The 19,340-nt window shown below is 53.4% G+C and overlaps 2 protein-coding genes across 2 annotated transcripts in view; both read left to right on the top strand.

The window, feature by feature from the left end:
• Styxl1 (serine/threonine/tyrosine interacting like 1) overlaps nucleotides 1–7,331 on the top strand; it is a 32,154-nt gene extending 24,823 nt beyond the window's left edge. Inside the window, 4 exon segments of the mRNA XM_037198307.1 lie at nucleotides 242–339; nucleotides 1,871–1,983; nucleotides 7,088–7,124; nucleotides 7,127–7,331. Of these exon segments, the coding sequence (XP_037054202.1) occupies nucleotides 242–339; nucleotides 1,871–1,983; nucleotides 7,088–7,124; nucleotides 7,127–7,218 (340 nt within the window). The 3' untranslated portion in view covers nucleotides 7,219–7,331.
• A 3,399-nt stretch (nucleotides 7,332–10,730) lies between these two features.
• On the top strand, nucleotides 10,731–19,213 carry Tmem120a (transmembrane protein 120A). Its single transcript, XM_028894405.2, has 12 exons — nucleotides 10,731–10,911; nucleotides 12,783–12,901; nucleotides 13,089–13,205; nucleotides 17,386–17,445; nucleotides 17,654–17,749; nucleotides 17,868–17,957; nucleotides 18,054–18,119; nucleotides 18,214–18,275; nucleotides 18,360–18,452; nucleotides 18,567–18,631; nucleotides 18,732–18,800; nucleotides 18,887–19,213. The coding sequence occupies exons 1-12, from the start codon at nucleotides 10,831–10,833 to the stop codon at nucleotides 18,998–19,000; spliced, it is 1,032 nt and encodes a 343-aa protein (XP_028750238.1). The 5' UTR covers nucleotides 10,731–10,830; the 3' UTR covers nucleotides 19,001–19,213.
• The last annotated feature ends 127 nt before the right edge of the window (nucleotides 19,214–19,340 follow it).

Here is a 19,340-nt window from a genome sequence, read left to right as displayed (position 1 = left end):
TGCAAGTGTCTCAGTTCCTGAGCCTTGGTAATTTCCTTTACTTCCTGAGTCTTAAAAAGCCTCCCTCCGCTGGGCGCGGTGGCACACGCCTTTAATCCCAGCACTGGGGAGGCAGATCCAGGCGGATCTCTGTGAGTTTGAGGCCAGCCTGGTCTACAGAGCAAGAAGCCTCCCTCCCTCCCAGAAGGAATGATCTAATGAGGAGGAAACAGATACTCAACACCATGCTGCCGTCTTTCAGTTTTGTAGGCGATGCAGACAGACTCCTGCATATCAAGATTGAGGATACTTCGTATTCCAACCTCTTCCCCTCTTTCCGCCACATCTGTCACTTCATGGGTAAGGAGGATTTCCAGACTGGGCATCACCCTTCCTGTGCTCACAAGTATCTCCCTGTCCGAGACCTGCCCCCCTCTCCCACCCCAGGACTTGGGGAAGTACACAGTCTAGCACATGCAACCCCTCCAAAGCCCTCAGCTGAGTTTACGTGAGCAGCTTAGGAGTGGCGTCCAGTGCCATCCCCACACTGTGTCTGATCGTCCTGTTCTTACTGTAGCTACATAGCCACGCCCTTCTGAGCCAGCCCTACAGTGAAGATCCTGGACAAACATGGGTGCCTGCTCCTCTGAGGGGTCTGGGGCTTCGGTTCTATTTCTTTGCTCAATGCTAGTCAGTAGAGTTGGGTAAGAGAATGTCTTAGTTAGGGTTATCATTGCTATGAAGAGATACCATGAGGCCAGCAACTCTCATAAAGAACACATTTAATTGGAGTGGCTCGCTTACAGTTTCAGAAGTTCAGTCCGTTATCATGATGATGGGGAGCATGGCGGTGTGCAGGCAGACATGGTGCTAGAGCTGAGTGCTCTTACATCTTGATAGGCAGGCAGCAGGAAGTCAACTGGCACACTGGGCAGTGTCCCTCAAAGCCCGCCCCCACAGTGACACACTTCCAACAAGGCCACACCCACTCCAACAAAGCCACACCTCCTAATAGTGCCACTTCCTATGAGAGTATGGGGGCCAACTACATTCAAACTACCACAGAGAAGGGAGGTACCCCCAAACCATCTAGCTCTGATTCCCATCATGCTTCATGTGTCTACTTGACTCTGCTCTGGCTTCCCACTTGGCATAGCAATGCCCAACAGCTGCTTAGCATAACAAAGGTAGATCTTTCAGTCAGTCTCAGGGCCAGAGTTGACCAGGAAAAGCAAGATTCCTAGCAGAGCTAGGCTGAATCAGGTCAGGAGTCTTGGCTTCCAGCATGGCACCAACTTGGCCTCCAGCCCAAGCTGCTGCGTGGATGGCTGGGAGTGGGATAGTAGCCTCCACCACCCCTTATTGCCCAGCAATTCACTACTTTTACGTTTTAATTCATTTTTTCAACTTGAGAGATACAACCAGGGTGGAACATATACTAGGTAAGTGCTATATCTCTAAGCCACACCCCAGCCCCTCACTGGGGGATTCTAGGCAGGGGCTCTACCACTGAGCCACACCCCAGCCCCTCACTGGGGGATTCTAGGCAGGGGCTCTACCACTGAGCCACACCCCAGCCCCTCACTGGGGGATTCTAGGCAGGGGCTCTACCACTGAGCCACACCCCAGCCCTCACTGGGGGAGTCCAGGACCACCACTACCCTAAGTCCTCTTTTTATTTTTTATTTGACAGCACCTTCCTGGGTTGCCTAGGCTGGCTTTGAACTCTCAGTATTTCTTCCTCTTAGCCTCTGAACATCTAGTGTTGTGCCCTGGGCGCGAGGCCCCCCAAAGAGACCACCAGAGATGCACTACTGGTCTCCCGATGGCCACTGAGGCCCCCGGAAGGGTGCCATGCACAGCCCTCACCCTTTCCTTCCTTCCTTTGCAGAGCTTCACTTGCGGCTCCGCTCGGTCATCCTGGTCTTCTCCACGCGGGGCATTAGCCGCAGCAGTGCCGCGGTGATAGCCTTCCTCATGCATTACAATGAGGAGACCTTGAAGGTTCGTGTTACTTACTGGCCAAGCTCACCCGGTTTGCCAAAGACTCTAGGTCCAAGCCAGGCGTCGTGCTTCGTTTACACCTTTAATCCCAGCACACAGCAGACACAAGCAGGCGGATCTCTCTGAGTTCGAGGCCAGCCTGGTCTACAGAGTGAGATCCAGGACGGCCAGGGCTACACAGAGAAACTCTGTCTCAAACAAACAAACAAACAAACAAAAAGTATTGCTCCCTGGGCCACAAACACCCTAGGAGGGGGTCCCAGCTGGATCTGGGTGCTCTTGGGACCGCAGTACTATATCATAGGATCTTAGTTTTAACAGGGAGGAGAACTCCAAAGTTTGGATGTCACCCAGCACACAGCACTCAAGAGTAAGGTCCTTTTGCTTAGACTAGTAGTTTCAGGTTGGTAAGGGCCCAGCCAGTCCAGGGTCTGGATGACAGCCCACTGTATGGCCCTTCTCTCTCTCTCTCTCTCTCTCTCTCTCTCTCTCTCTCTCTCTCTCTCTCTCTCTCTCTGTGTGTGTGTGTGTGTGTGTGTGTGTGTGTGTGTGTGAAGGCAGCAGGAGCTTGAAGCAGCTGGTCACATTGTATCACTATCAGGAAGCATGGAGTGATGGGTGCATACTGCAGCTCAGCTCACTTACTCCATTTCCACAGTCCAGGATCCCAGCCAAGAAATGGTCCTGCCCACCATAAAGATGGGTCTCCCGACATCAATGGACACAATCAGGGCACTCTCCCACAGATAGTCCTTCATCGAGACTCCCTTCTGGGTGACTCCAGACCCTGCTAAGCTCACAACTGAAATTAGCTGCCACAGTACCCCAGTTAGTTTGGGTTTGTTCCAAGGAGAATTTCATGGGCTCACAGAATGGCTGGGCTGCCTGAGCCTCAACCTGTTAATCTTCCTTTACCTTGAAAGCAGAGGGACAGAAAAGTGGGATCTTGCATGGCAACACCAGGGGGACTCATGGCTGATGTCAAGCTGTGCTTTCTCAGAGCCTGCCCTGGGGTCTCTCTTGCTAAACCTTGCTAGTCACAGCCTGCTTGCAGGCTCAGAGGCCATGGGCACAATCCACACAACCTCCAGATTTTAACCTGGGGAGTGTGTGGTTCGCCCATAGAGTACTGGCTTAGACACCCCCAGTGGGGTGTGGCTCCGTGGAAGAGAGCTTGCCTAGAATCCCCCAATGAGGACCTGCAGGAGCAGCCAAAGTACGCTTTGCCAGAACACTCCAGTGAGCAGCTGGGGGTGTGGTTGAGCCATAGTGGGCTTGCCTGGAATCCACAGGACCTGGGTATGATCCCCACCTAGCACGGGGAAACAAAGCAAAACTCCAAAAGCTTTTGACCCTCTAACCCTGACGTCGTCACATCCAAGTAGAGCTGACAGGCTTCTAGGAAGGGAGGGTTGAGATGAAGGTAAAGTGAGCCGTCCTCTGGCTTGGTTCATTTCCTAGCCCAGCTAGGGCCTGAAGGGGGCACAACGGCCCTTGCTGCCTGGTCTGCCTGTCCCTGGCAGTGGCTGATGCTGGATCTGCTCACGTCCATGTGAGTCTGGACTCAGGAGGAACCCTGGCACTTGTTCCGAGAACAGCCATCTTTGTCCGCTCTGTAGGAAGTCCCAAGACTGGGCACTCTTCCCAGAGATGACTCCTAGATAACTCTTGGCCAAAAAGAGCTGTTCAGCTCACGTTGCTGTGGCCAGGAGTGCCTGTCTCTAGCTTGCCATGGCAGTTGGCTCATTAGCATAGCTTGACCTGGACTTGACCCCAGGAGGCTGACATGGAGCTGGCATGCTGGGGCAGGCTGTCAGTGCAGTGGGCATGTTGATCCCGCTGGTATCTGTGTCCCTTAGGGCCCTTAGAATAGGGGTTCGTAAGGTGACTAAGCAGGTAAAGCCCCTGCCTTGCAAGCCTGGCCACCTAGGTTTTAATACCTGGTAAGCTGGAAGGAGAGAACTACTGACCAGATCCAACTGACCTCCACAAGTGTACAATGTCATGTGCACCCCCATACATAGCATGCTCACACATGATAATAATAAATTTTTAAAAAATATTTGCTTATTTGTATTTTATGTCCACTGGTGTTTCTCTACCTGGGTGTCTGTGCCCAACATGCATGCAGTACTCAAGAATGCCAGAAGGGGGAGTCTGATCCTCTGGAACTAGAGTTCCACCCACTTGGGAGCCACCATATGAGTCCTGGGAATTGAACCTAGGTCCTCTGGAAGAGCAGCAATTGCTCTTAACCTCGGAGCCATGTCTCTAGCCCCAATTTTGGTTAATTTTGTTTTGTTTAGATAGGGTTCACTATGTTGCATAGATTTTGCTACACAGTTCATGGTGGCTTGGAACTCACTGATAACTCAGGCCCATCTACAACTGGCTGTAGAACTCAGGCTTACAGGGAACTCACAATTCTTCCCACCTCAGTCTCCTGAGTGCTGAGGTTAGAGTTGTGTCCCACTGGCCCTGGACCCTTTTCTTTGTTATATGTTAAGACAAGTTCACTATGACCTTGTAGCTTAAATACCATTATGCTTCCCAGCATTTTTCAGGTGTGGTAAGTCTGGGTGCTTTCTCCAAGGCTGCGCAGCTACAGATAGAACAGCAGGGGATCCAAGACCATTGGCTCAGGCGCAGCACCCACACTTTCCATGGGGCTCCATGGTAACAGGAAGAACACGGACAGCCTTGCAGCCTTAAGACCAGGGCTTGTTGACCCTCACCAAGTGTGCCCTGGCAAGGGCTTCACATGTTCATCCCAGGGTAGGCAGGACGAGACCTTTCTGCCTGGGAGAGTCCCAGAAGATGTGTTAGGAGCTGAGGTGTGCAGTGGGTTTAGGGGGCCAGCACCTTACCAATTAGGCCACACCTCCATCCCTCTTAACGACTCCTAAACATGTGTTTTCGTGGTAAGTACATTCAGGTTGTGAACGCAGCTTGTAAACTTGCAGATCTTGCAGACCTGAAATCCTGTGCCTGGTGATTGACAGCCTCCTGTTCGCTCTAAATCCAAGCCTCGGGCAATCTCCGCTGTACTTTGTGGGCCTCAGTTTGTCTGCAGTCAATCCCTTACACAATTTATCATTTCCTTTTGTGTGCATAAGGGTGTGTGTGTAGGTCCCTTTGAGTGTGTGCACATGTGTGTAGGTGCATATGAATGTGTGTGTGTATGTGTAGGTGTGTGAGTGTGTATGTGTGTGTAGGCACATATGAATGTGTGTATGTGTGTGTAGGCGTGTATGAGTGTGTGTAGGTGTGGTATGAGGGTGTGTGTAGGTGTGTATATGAGGGTGTGGGGGGAGATTGGAGGACAGCTTCAGGTATCACTCCTCAGGCATCATCCACCTTTGGTTTGTTGGGAGACAAGTTCTTTCATTGGCCTGGTGCTTGCCAAGGAGAGCAGGCTGGCTGACCTGCAAGCCCCAGGGATCCCACCTGTCTCCAGCTCCCCAGTGCTGGGAATAAACTTGGCTTTTGGAGATCAGACTCAGGTCCTCAGGCTTACAAGGCAATCACTTTGCTGGCTGAGCCATCTGCCCAGTGCCAGCCTGCCTGCCTCCCTCCCTTCCTTAATGTGCACGTGTCTGTACCTGTGGGTGTCTGTGCGCATCCTGTGTGCAGGTCCTTGTGGAGGCCGGAAGTGTCTGCTCTAAAGGGACTGTCATCACAAGTGGTTGGAAGCCACCTGTGCAGATGCTGGGTATTGATCCTGGGTCCTCTGCAAGAGCAGCAAGTACTGCTAATCACTGAGCCATCTCTCATCCTTTTTTCTTCCTCTTCCTCCTCTTCCTCCTCTTCTTTTTGGACTGTTCATCATCAATTAGTACATAAAAACAACTGAGAGTTATGTGTTGAATTTATTATCATGCAGTTTTGCTGTGTTTATTAGCTCTGTGTGTGTGTGTGTGTGTGTGTGTGTGTGTATGTGTGTGTGTGTAGGAGTGTATGAGTGTGTGTAGGTGTGTGTGTGTGTTGGGGGGTGCACATGAGTGCAGTTGCCCTCAGAAGCCAGAAGAGGTCATTAGATTTCCAGGAGCTTGTAAGTTGCCCGATGTGGACGCTGGGAACCAAACTCAGGTCCTCTGCAAGAGCAGTACGTGTTCTTATCCTCTGAGGCATCACTCCAGCCCTAAGGTACCATTTTGCCTTTCCACTCTGCCTGTAACCCGGGTGAAGGCCGGGCCCACGCATGCCTTCTTCTGCACTTCATTGCGGGTGCAGCCTGGAGGAAGGCAGCTTTGCCTTGCCTTCCCTCCTTCCGAGAACTCGCTCAAGGTTCCTGTCAACTCTCCAGTGATTCAGCCAGTCCCCGACGCAAACCTTTGTTGAGGCTGCTGTGTGCCCCAGGCTAGCCTGGCGTTAGCCTGCTCCACGGGAGTTTGCATGCATATCGTCTCAATCTTCATAGGAGCCATGTGAAACGGAACTGACTTCTGTGCCCTGAGTCAGAAGTAGAGGAGCTTGCCTATGGCCTAGACTGTGCCTAGGGCTCCTTGCCTTGATGAGTTCACCCCAGGCTGCTGTTCTGTCGGTGCTTAAATTATTTTTTTTTCCCTCAGTTCCTTTAAGTGTGTGTTCATGTGCATGTGTGCCTGTGTGTGTGCATGTGTGTGTATTCATGAGGCACATGTGCAGAAGTCAGTTCTCTTCTTGTACCATATGGGTCACTTGGGTTGAATTCAGATCATCAGGCTTGAGGCCCAACCTTTCCTTTTCTTTTCTTTTCTTTTCTCTTCTTCCCCCCTTTCCCCTCTTTCTCTCTCTCCTCTCCTCTCCCTTCCCCCCTCTTTCTTTCTTCCTGAGGTACCCCACAATTAGGCTAGACTAGCTGGCCAGTGGCCCCAGGAACCCCCGTATCCACTTCCCCAGCACTGGGATTACAGAGTTTTTACACGGGTCCTGGGGACTCGACTCAGGTCCTCATGCTTGCCGGAAAGTACACTGCCGAATGAACGATCACCCAGCCCCTGTCCCTGCACCTAGCCATCACAGGGGCAGGTAGGTGTCTCCTGTTCCCCCTGACCTGTTGGTGATCTCGTCTGGAAGGATCTCACCACCTGTCCTGAAATCTTCCTTCTGTCTACATTCACAGAGGTCCTGGGCCCACGTGAAGAAGTGCAAAAACAACATGCGTCCAATCGGGGCTTGGTGGCTCAGCTGCTGGAGTGGGAGAAAACCGTCCATGGGGATTACATCACAGACATCTCTGATCCTATCTACTGACCTTCGCCTGGGCCCACCCGGGCGAGGAGGAACCTTGTTTGGGACTTTTTGAGGGGTGGGGGGGGGTTAGGTACACACTTGGAATGGTCCAGAAGAAGGCCTTTGCAATCTGAAGTTTCATGTCTGTGTCTTAGGTCTGGTTCTTCTTTTTTTTTTCCCCCAAAATACTGGGGATTGAACCTAGAGCAGTGGTTCTCAATCTTCCTAATACTGCGACCCTTTAGTACAGTTCTTCATATTGTAGTGACCCCCCAACTATAAAATTATTTTCATTGCTACTTCCTAACTGTCATTTTGCTACCATTATGAATCATAATGTAAATATCTGTGTTTTCGGATGGTCTTAGGTGACCCCTGAGAGAGGGTTGTTCGACCCCCAGGCTGAGAACCACTGTGCTAGTCTCACACATGTTAGGTAAGCCTTTTATTTTTTGAGACAAGGTCTCCTGGAGACGGGGATGGCCTCAAACTCTGTGCAGCTGAAGAGGACTTTAACTCATGCTCTTTCCTGCCTCCCCCCTCCAGTGCTAAGAGTGCAGTGTGAACCTCTGTTTCAGTTAATGTGGTGCTGAGGGTGGACCCAGGGCTTCCTGCATGCTAGCCAGGCACTCTATTAACTAGGCCACACCCCCAGTCCTGCCCTGGTTTTTTTCTAATCCGTTCCCTCAACACACACACACACACACAACACACACACACACACACACACACACACCCCTTTAAGTTTTATTTTAGATTTGTTTTATTTTATGTATATAGATGTTTTGCCTGCATGTATGTCTGTGCACCATGTATATACATGGCTCCTACAGAAGTCAGAAAAGGGCATTGCATCCCTTGGAACCGGAGTTATAGATGGTTGTGAGCCACTATATGAGTGCTGGGAACCAAACCTGGGTCCTCTGGAAAAAGCAGCCAACGTTTTTAACCACCGAGGCATCTCTTCACCTTAAGTACCGAGGTCTCAGCTCAGTGGTGGTGGCGCACACCTTTAGTCCCAGCACTCAGGATGCAGAGGCAGGCGGATCTCTGTGAATTTGAGGCTAGCCTGGTCTACAGAGCAAGTTCTAGGACAACCAGGGCTACACAGAGAAACCCTGTCTCAAAACAACAACAATAACAAGCTGGGTGGTGGTGGCACACACCTTTAATCCCAGCACCCAGGAGGTGGATCTCTGTGAGTTTGAGGCTAGCCTGGTCTACGGAGTGAGATCCAGGACAGGCACCAAAGCTACAGAGAAACCCTGTCTCGAAAAACCAAAACCAAAACCAAACAAACCAAAAAACCCCCAACAAACAAACAAACAGAAATTCAAAAATAAATAAATAAATAGCTGAGGTCTCATTACATACCCTGGATGCCCTTAGTCTTCCCGTTTTCCCATCTCCATCTCCTGAGTGTTGGGATTAGAGGTGTCCACCATGACAGGCCTTCTTGGGCTCTGATCCATTTGGCAGAGCAGACGCTCTTCCTTCTGGCTCCTCAGTCACCCCCCACTTCTGGAGGCAAGCTTTGCCACCCAGCTACACTCCCGGGGCTGCCTCTGGCTGGAGCAGCAGCCGGACCCACTGATGACTTGGACTCTTTGGAGGTCACCTGGGTTGGGGGTGCTCAGCCCATGCTTCGTGTCGGCCCATTCAGAGAGTATCAGTGTCCACTCCAGGGTAGAGATCTTCCAGCTCAGGCTTAGGGACACTCCTGACTTCAGAGTCACCAGAATAGAGGTCATTGCCCAATGTCCAGAGCCAGTGTTCGGACCACTGCCCCTGGATCATGGGTATAGATTCTCTCTCTGTCCCCAAGTCATTATGAAGGAGACGTGCTGGACTTCTTCTCACCCAATCCCAGGTTTCTAGAAATTCTATATCCATTTTTTTCTTTTCATTTCAGACAAGGTCTTATGTAGCCCAGGCTAGCCTGGACAACTCACTATGTAGCTGAGGATGATGCTGAACTTCTGATCCTCTTGCCTCTTTCCTCCCAAGTGCTGGGAATACAGGCATGTGCTACCACACCAAGTTTGTGGTACTGGGAATCAAACCCAGGGCTTGCTCATGCCTCAGGCCCCTACAATTCCACAAATCTTTACAAATTTTTGTTATATATTTTTTAAATTTTTTATTGTATTTTATGTGCATCTTTTGCCTGCATGTATGTCTTTGCACCACATATATGCCTGGTGACTGTGGAGGTCAGAAGTGAGGGTCAGATCCCCGGGGACTGGAGTTACAGATGGTTGTGAACCACCATGTGAGTGCTAGGCATTGAACCCAGGTCCTCTGGAAGAGCTGCTCTTAACCACTGAGCCATCCTACACTTTATATCTGTGTATGTGGGCATTCCTTGGCACTTGTGTGGAGGTCAGAGCAGAAGTTGTTGAAACCGGTTCTTTCCACAGAGTGGGTCCTGGGATTGAACTCAGGGCGTAAGGCTTGGCAGCAGACCCCCTTACTTGCTGAACCTTGTCACAGGCTCAAATTCCACAAGTCCTAAAGGGAGTTGCCCAAATGCACTTCTCCAGACTCACAGATTACAAGGAGACTGACGGGTAATGGAGGGAGTCAGCCCTTTAAGAAAACATCCCGATCAGCCAGGCTGTGGTGGCGCATGCCTTACCCAGCGCTAGGGAGGCAGAGGCAGAGTTTGAGAGAAGCCAGAGCTAGCCAGGGCTACAGAGAGAAACCCTGTCTCCAAACAAACAAACCAAACAAACAAAAAAAGAAAGCGTCCATCCCCGACTACTATCTGCCTCCTAGAACTTTCCACAGAAGGTGGTAGGTAGGGTGTCCCCTGATGAGCATGACCTGGAACTTCTGATCTGTCTGCGCCTCTCAAGTGTGGGAATCACAGGCATGTACCTCCGCATCCGGTTTATTACGTGATGCTAGGGATTGAATTCAGTGTTTCCTGCATGCTAGGCATGCTAGGCATGCTAGGCATGCTAGCGCGCTACCGACTCGGCTCTAGACCCCACTGGTAAGTCTTCAGCAGGGACACGGTGGGGAGTTAAGTTTTGTATTTTTAGGAGAAGCAGCCTACAGGCTGTTTGAAGGACAGGGGAGGTGAGCACAGAGGACTCCGGGCCAGGAAAGGGGTGTCTCTAAAAAGCTGTGAGACAAAAGGCTGTCCCTAGAGAGGGGCCGCTGCTCAAGGACAAAAGTGGATGAGGCGCAGGGCGTGGTGGATGGCGCACGCGGGAGGCAGAGGCAGAGGATCTCCCGTTCCCGACCGGCCAGCCAGGGCTACGTCGTGAGACTCCATCTAAAATAAAAATGGAAAGTGTTGGAAGCACGTGTCGCCTCGGTTCGTGAGCGGTCCGAGGAAGCGGATCAAGCGGGTAGGATGGCCGGGAGCACAGCTCCGGTGACGGAGCCAGGAGACGCCTGGCGGGCACGTGGCCACGCCCAGCTTCCCCGTCCCGGGATCCGATTGGCTGCCCCAAGGGGCGGGGCTCGCGCGCGGATTACGCCGGGCCTTTTCCCGTTGGCAGCCGCGGCAGCGCGAGCCCGGAAGCGGACGGGGGCGGTGGCGGAGGCGCCTCCGGCCGGCCGGGGTTGCAGCTCCGTCCTCCCCACTCGCGGTTCCCCGCGGCCCGTGGCGTGGACAAAGACATGCAGTCCCCGCCCCCAGACCCGCTGGGCGACTGCCTGCGCAACTGGGAGGATCTGCAGCAGGACTTCCAAGGTATCCAGGTGAGCGTCCCTGCGGCCATCCGTGCCCCGAGCCACGTCTCTCTGTCTCGGGGACAAGGGTCGGGCAGCCCTAGGTCAGACATAGGGTAGCTCGGAGGGGTCAGGGGTCGAGGCCCTCTCCCACTTCTCTTAAATGTCCGATGGCAGCCCCGATTGCCCGCGCGTCCCCGGCGTGCTTGGGCAAGGGATCCCTCTGTGCCGGGCCATCTCGACTTTGTGCAAAGGCCTTGGAAACAGGTCAGGACTGCCCTGCTGACCCTCCCTCTGCACCGCTAACCGATCTGGGACCTCGTCCCCTTCCTGGAGAGCGGTCACCCGAGGCAGAGCCCCGCCGGGCCCAGCCTTTTGGTTCAGTCACCCTGCAAGCGTGCAGCCGACAACGCCTTCCCCGCCCTTGGCCAACTCCTTGCCGAACGCTGCAGGGAAGCAAGTTTAGGTAAAACCCAGGCCTGGATGGAGATCTCAGCCCTCTGAGACCGAGGGACAGCGCCCACCTAGGGACAGGAGGAGCCTCGCCCGGGCGCGTGTGGTTCTTTCTTGTAGGGAAGAGGTGGGCGGGGCAGACTGTACCTGGACCTCCTGCCAGGCAGAGTCTGTGTGAGACCATTGGAAAACCTCCCAGTTCCAGGTTGTTTGTGTCCTCTCTGTCCCCGTACTAGAAGGAAGCTGCTGCTGCTTCCAGGAAGGCTGTCACTGGGCAGGGGTGGCATATGCTAGAGCCTGGGGAGGATGTGGCGGCCCACTTGGCATGAGAAACAGACCCAAGTAGTGGAGCTTGGCCAGCTGGAGACTAGGTTAGACCTTTGCCTCTGCTGGACTGTGCCCAGCCTCATATCTCCACGACAGCTGCCGACCCTGCCCAGCTTGCTGGTACTAGAACTCTCTCTAGGGACCCACACAGCCCCAGATCTCCCAGTTTTGCCATCACTGCGATGGCCTCTGCCTTGATTTCCCCACACTGCCCCTTGCCCTGTCTTTAGGGTGCAGCTTGCAAGGTTCACCCACCAGGGCAAAGGGCTTGGGCCAAAGGTGCTTGCAGGAGGGGAGTGGACGGGAGGGACTGGTGACCTTTGACCTGAGAGGAAACATCGGGAATGCCTGAGTGGAAGGCATCATGGCCAACCCTGTATGCCATCCCTTCAGGCTAGCTAGGTAGAAGGAACTGGGAAGGTAAGGGGTGAGTTCGGGCAGCCCCTCTGGTCTAGAGCAGTGGTTCTCAACCTGTGGATCAAGACCCATTTTAGGGTGCAAACGACCCTTTCACAGCAGTCGCCTAACACAGATATTTACATTAGGATCCGTAACAGTAGCAACATTGCAACCAGGAAAATAATGTTATGGTTAGGGATCACCACAACACAAGGAACTGTATCAAAGGGTCTCATGTGGTAGGAAGGTTGAGAACCACTACTCTAGACTGAAGATAATGCCAGACTCAGGTAGCACAAAAAACCCAGGCATCTAGATAGGCCAGGAGGTGGCGGTGGCGGTGGCGGCGCACGCCATTAATCCCAGCACTCAGGAGGCAGAGGCAGGCGGGTCTCTGAGTTCGAGGCCAGCCTGCTCTACAGAGCGAGTTCCAGGACAGGCTCCAAAGCTACACGGAGAAACCCTGTCTTGAAACAAACAAACAAGCAAAACAAAACAAAAAAATACAAAACAACAACAGCAACAACAAAAACCCAGGCAGAGCTCTGGACAGGTGTCACGGAGCTCTGAGTTTACAGGGAGCATCCAGCTCCTGTCTTGCCTCAGGGGCAGAGCAATCTCTGGGGGGGGGGTCCCCTGGCGAGCACAGGAAGTTCGACCTCCAGGCTGGTTCCCTGCCCAGGGAGCTGCCCGGTCAAGCTCATGCCTTCTCCTCGCCCTAGGAAACACACCGCCTGTACCGCCTGAAATTGGAAGAGCTGACCAGACTCCAGGACAGCTGCACCAGCTCCATCACACGCCAGAAGAAGCGGCTCCAGGAGCTGGCCTTGGTGCTGAAGAAGTGAGGCTGGGGGTGACCTCCCGCCAGGGGTGGCCGCGGCTGCGGGGTGGGGGTGGGGGGGGCCACTGGCTCACCCTGGCATGGCTCTGCCGCTCTCCCACTCCCTGGGCTCTGTTCCTTTCTCTGTCCCAAAGGGTTCCCACTGGGCTTCCCCACCTGCACTGACTGACCCCCGCCATACTCCCAGATGCAGACCCTCTCTCCCATCCGAGTCCACGGAGGCGGCGCAGGAGCTGGAAAACCAGATGAAGGAGCGCCAAGGCCTCTTCTTCGACATGGAAGCCTACTTGCCCAAGAAGAACGGGTGAGTCCTTCCTTCTTCCAGCCCCATGGATGGGTAACCCGAGCCTGTCTCTGAGTCATTCGGTCAGCAAAGGAGGCCGTGTTGACAGCCCGGGTCTCTGACAGTTCACAGTCATGGGAGCGTCAAGGGAAGAGTTCAGGGAGTCGGGGCCTCAGTACTGCATGTCTGACCCCACACACGGCCAGACACAGCTTCTTGGTGAAGGGATGCCTGAGTCATCTTCAGAGGTAATGAAGGAGCACATTCCTGTGGTCCTAACAACTCTGGAAGCTGAGGCAGGAGGCTAGAGAGCCTCTTAGACTATGTCGTACATTCAAGGTTAGCCTGGTCAACATAGTGTGCTTCGGTCCAGCCAGGGCTACATAGTGAGACACTCCCTCAAAAAATAAACCAAAGGGGCTGGAGAGACGGCTTCATGGTTAAGAGCACTGGCTGCTCCTCCAGGAGACCAGGGTTTGATTTCCAACACTTACATGGTAACTTACAACTGTCTGTATCCTCGGGTTCCAGGGGCTCCGACACCACCTTCTGGCCTCAGTGGGCACCAGGCACCCACGTGGTACACAGACATATGTGCAGGCAACACACCCATATGTATAAAAATCAAATCCAATCCAAGCCAAGGGCTGGGGATGTAGCTGACTTGGTAGAGTGCTTGCAAAACATGACTGATGCCCTGGGCTGTAGGCAAGCCTGTGGGATCTCTCTCTCTCTCTCTCTCTCTCTCTCTCTCTCTCTCTCTCTCTCTCTCTCTCTCGCTCTCTCGCTCTCTCGCTCTCTCGCTCTCTCGCTCTCTCGCTCTCTCGATTTTGTTTTTTAAGTCAAGGTTTCTCTGCCTGTCCCTGGCTGTCCTGGAACTCACTTTGTAGCCAGGCTGGCCTTGAACTCAGAGATCCGCCTGCCTTTGCTTCCTTAGTGCTGGGATCAAAGGCGTGCACCACCATGCCTGGCTCTAATGTAGGGTATTTTCTTAATTAGTGATAGATGGTGAAGGGTCCGTCCATTGTGGGCCACCCCTAAGCTGGTGGTCCTGGGTCCTATAAGAAAGCAGGCTGAGGAAGCCATGAGGAACAAGCCTGTAAGCAGCACCCCTCCATGGCCTCCGCATCAATCAGCTCCTGCCTCCAGGTTTCCATATGGTCTGAGTTCCTGCCTTGGCGTCCCTCGGTGGACTGTGACTCAGGATATGTAAGCCGAGCCCTCTCCTCCTCAAGTCGTGTTGGCTCGTGGTGTTTCATCACAGCAGTCGTAACCCTGACCGAGGCCAGGACAGTGGGCATTGCTGTGGCAGACCTGAGCATGTGGACGTGTGGAAGGGCTTTGGAACTTTGGGCTGGAAAAGCCACTGAATGTTGAGAGCTCAGTGGGCAGTTCTGTCGGAACTCAGAAGATAATGTGAGAGCAGTGTGGACGGAGGAGACCGGGCTCGTGAAGTTCGGGGGGACGTTTAAAGACTCGATTGTGGACATTTGCTGTTCAGAATTAAGATTCTGTGCTTCTGGTCCGCTGGGGCTGGAGAGTTAGCGGCGATAAGAAGAGACCAGCGTTGCTGAGGTGAAAGCTTCTGGGAAGCGTTTCCTCGGAGCATGCGTTCCAGAGGTGGTCAAGGTTGAACCTCGTACTGGCAGCAGGACTTGGTGATGTGTAAGAGTCACCCAGGTGGGACTGGTTTTGAAGGCATGATGGGGTCATGGAGAGCTGCTGAGGCCAGGAGAGGCCATTGGCAGCCTCATTAGATGAAGGCCCAGGATTGAAGGGGTCACGGAGAGAAGTTGAGGCTTGGCACCATGAAGAGCGCCTGGGAGAGGTTATTGGTGAGAGTGCAGCCCAGTTGAGGCAGGAGGCCCCCAGCATTTTGGAGATGCCAGTACTGTGGGATGACCACCCAGGACAGCCTCAGCCGTGGATGCTGTCTGTGTGGGCTGAAGACAGTGGAGCTGGAGAAGTGACCTAGGCCCTTCAGTGGAGCTCGGAAGACTGAATCCCAGACACTGGACACGGAGTTATTTACACAGTTGGAGTTGGGCTTGGCTTTCTTCAGATTGTGCCTGTGCCCTGGTTCTTCTCTCTCAGAGTAAGAACGTATTTAACTTACTTTGATTTTACAGGAGTCCATAGTTGAGGGACTTTGAAAAAGGATTTTGGAATTTTACAGACACTTTTGATTTTTAAAAGGGGCTTGGCAATTTTGTTTTGCTATTTTTCAAGACAAGATTTCTCTGTGTAACAGCCCTGACTGTCCTGGAACTCGCTCTGTAGACCAGGCTGGCCTCTGCCTCCTGAGTGCTGGGATTAAAGGCATGTACCATCACTGCCCAGCTGACTTTATAATTTTCAAAGAGATTGCTCTTTGAAGTGTTTGAGTTTGTAAAGTCTGTGCTAATTTTAATTTAATGTTTTGTATTGTGATGCTTATTAATATGAGCTCTTGGGGATGAACAAGAAAGGAAAGGTTATGGTTTAACAGTGATGTGTTTATGTCAAATTGATAAGGGGTCAATTGTCCTGGCTAGTTTTTATGTCAACTTGAGACAAGCTAGAGTCATCGAGAGGAGGGAACCTTAACTGAGAAAATGCCTCCATAAGATCAGGCTGTAGGCAAGTCTGCAGGGCATTTTCTTGATTAGTAATTGATATGAGAAGGCCCAGCCCATTTGTGGGTGGTGCCATCCCTGGGTTGGTGGTCCTGGATTCTATAAGAAAGCAGGCTGATGGGGGGCGCTCACCAACCTAAGACAGAGCGCCTGTGTGGCCTGGGCAGGCGTCTCCATGACGGGTAAGGTGACCTGCTGACGTCCTATGCAACCTAAGTCAGAAGCTCATTTATTAGTAAAAGGGGGACCTGTAGGGCCCTGGCCCCTGTTTTGGATAACTGTTGCTTTGCTTGCTGACCTTGACCTTGATATCCTTCCTATGCTAATTCCCTGTGGGGTTCCACCCTCCTGAAAGCTTAAGGGAAGTTTCTTGTCTATGTATCCTGCATAATGGGCGTTAACAGCTTAGATGCAAGATTGTAAAACATGGGTAGCAAACTTCTGCCCTCCGGGGTTCTCCCATTGTGCTGTAAGCCTATATTTAAGACTTCCTCCCTCCTTCAATAAACGGCATTCGCATTTAAAAAGAAAGAAAGAAAGAAAGCAGGCTGAGCAAACCATTAAACAGCACCCCTCCATGGCCTCTGCATCAGCTCCTGCCTCCAGGTTCCTGCCCTGCTTGAATTCCTGCCTCGGCTTCCTTCAATGAAATGGCAATCCAGGATATGTAAGCCAGGGAACTTTCCTCCCCAAGTCACTTTTGATTGCTGTTTCATCACAGCAGTAGTAATCCTAAAACAGCCGGGAAGAGGCTCCATTCGCCCTTCGGGAGTTCAAATTCCCAGCCTCCTTTATAGCCTGCCTCAGTTTGCCATGCCGAGTCCTGAGTGGAGACAGAAGCCCCTCTCCTGGGTTCAGCCGCTTAGTGTTGCGTCACACCTGGAGTTTCTCTGAGGACAGATGCGCTTCATTAGCGGGAAGGGTAGAGATACAAGGAGCCTGCTTTTGTTGGTTTTGGTGGTATATTTTTGAGGCAGGGTCTCTTGTAGCCTAGGCTAGCCTCAACTCTGGTCCTCCTGCCTTTACCTCTCAAGAACTGGGATTCTAGGTGTGAGTTTGGATGTGGCATGGTGATTGAACCCAGGACCTCGTGGGTGCTAGGCAAGCACTCTCCCAGCTGAGCCGTTTCCTCCACCCGGAGTTTTGAAGGGAGATGGGAATGAGGTCCGGTGTGTGGCTATGTATGGGGAGCGCTGAAGGGGACTCAGGGCTGAGTTTCTTGGAGTTGAAAAATCAGAGTTACAGGATAGCAACAGAAGATGACCATCTGCCCAGATGCTAAGGCCCCATGCCCACACCGAGGAGTGGTCTGGGGTGTGGGGATGGTTTCTCATGGGGAATGACATCCATCCAGGGCTCTCAAGGTACCAACATGGGGAGGTCCCGGACAAAACACCACAGGCTAGAGACATCATTTACCCCCAAGACAGGATTCTGGAGCAGGCAGGAGAGAGGCCGGGTGCCATGTGTGGTTGGTCAGCGGCACCTCCTAAGTTCAGACCAGTCTGCCAAGGTCACGGGGAGGCAGCAGGCTCTAGACTGCAGTGTTCGGTTCTCTGTCACTCAGGCCTTCTTCTGTCCCTTAGGTTGTACCTGAGTCTGGTTCTGGGGAATGTCAACGTGACACTTTTGAGCAAGCAGGCTAAGTATGTGGTGGTGGTGGTGGTCGAGGGTTGGGTCTCACCCAGGGTTCCCCAGCCACCTTTGACTTGGGTTGGTGTGGTCTTGGGGTTCTGGGTCAACTTCTCTAGGCTGGCCTGTGACCTCTGGGCATGATGGAGAAGGAAGCCTCCCCCCCCCAGCAACCCCCCCCCCCATTGAGTGCGAATGTCTGTCCCTCTCCTCCTCGCCCAGGTTTGCTTACAAAGACGAGTATGAGAAGTTCAAGCTCTACCTCACCATTATTCTCATTGTTATCTCCTTCACCTGCCGCTTCCTGCTCAACTCCAGGTGAGCAATGTGGCCGGGGTCGGGAGAGGGACAGGGACAAGGCTCTGATCTTGGCCGGGGTCGGGACAGGGGCAGGGACAAGGCTCTGGCTATCACTTCTGTGGACCCCACTCCCCAGGGTGACAGACGCCGCCTTCAACTTCCTGCTGGTCTGGTATTACTGCACACTGACCATCCGAGAGAGCATCCTCATCAATAACGGTTCTAGGTGTGCATGCGCAGTGGGGTGGGCCGTGGCACCCGGGGACTTTGTATCTGTGGGAGCCGCTCTGCCCCACAGGGGTAATGACATACCCTCTTACAGGATCAAAGGCTGGTGGGTATTCCATCATTACGTGTCCACGTTCTTGTCGGGAGTCATGCTGACCTGGTGAGTGACCGTGACCTCAGCGGGCAGGGGTGAGGCCGAAGACTTGGGCTCTCATCCCTCCCTCCCTTCTTCCTCCGCTTTCCCTTAAATTTAGGCCAGATGGTCTCATGTACCAGAAGTTCCGGAACCAGTTCCTGTCTTTCTCCATGTACCAGAGTGAGTTTCCTTGCTAGGGAGGGGACGGGGAGAGAGCCTGTGGCCCAGGGCAGGTCTGACATGCCCACCTGCCTGGGCACCCAGGCTTTGTGCAGTTTCTGCAGTATTACTATCAGAGTGGGTGCCTGTACCGCCTGCGTGCCCTGGGCGAACGGCACACTATGGATCTTACCGTAGGTGAGTCAGTTGGCTCTCCCCAGCAGCCCCGAGGCCCCTGGGACAAGGGGGGTTCCTATCCCTTCGAGCCTGCTCACCACCTCAGCTTTTTCCTACCCCCCTCCCCGCCCCCAGAGGGTTTCCAGTCTTGGATGTGGAGAGGTCTCACCTTCCTGCTTCCTTTCCTCTTCTTTGGACACGTAAGTCACACCTGGGGGTCCCCGTCCCCCGTTGGGTGTCCACCTCTGGCTCTGAGCCCGGTGAGCACTACATTACTGAACAGACTCCCCTCCTCTACAGTTCTGGCAGCTTTTTAACGCGCTGACATTGTTTAACTTGGCCCGGGACCCCGAATGCAAGGAGTGGCAGGTGAGCCCGGGGCTGGGAGGAGGATGCTTGGGAGATTCGATCCGGACCTCAGCTGTCCTGACCCTGCCTTTCCCCGACCCCTGCAGGTGCTCATGTGCGGCTTCCCCTTCCTTCTCCTCTTCCTCGGCAACTTTTTCACGACCCTCCGCGTGGTCCACCAGAAGTTCCACAGCCAGCAGCATGGCAGCAAGAAGGATTGAACTAGATCTGACGGCCAGCCCCAAAGGGGCTTCTGACCTGTGTGCCAGATGGGGCAGCAGGTTGGGGCACCCCTGTGTACGGGGAGGTTCCCTTCTGTGCCCCCTGGACTCTGTGGGCTCCGTGGGCCCTGTGGGCCCTGAGGAAGGCCTGGGCCTGGAGCCCGGCTTGGAGGATTTGGGCTCTGGGCCTCAATAAAGGACGAGAGACATAGAGGTGTCTGATGTTGGGGGTGTGTTCTTGAGGGGGGGCGGGCTTGGGGCCCCCCAACATGGCACTGATTCTTGGCTCCTGATCTGGGGAGGGAGGTTTTCTAACTGAAGATCCCCAGAGAGACCCCCC

Source organism: Peromyscus leucopus, chromosome 23 (genome assembly GCF_004664715.2).
Source record: "Peromyscus leucopus breed LL Stock chromosome 23, UCI_PerLeu_2.1, whole genome shotgun sequence".
NCBI lineage: Eukaryota > Metazoa > Chordata > Mammalia > Rodentia > Cricetidae > Peromyscus > Peromyscus leucopus.
Note: the sequence above shows the minus strand (reverse complement) of the source record. Positions and strands in the feature narration are given on the sequence as shown.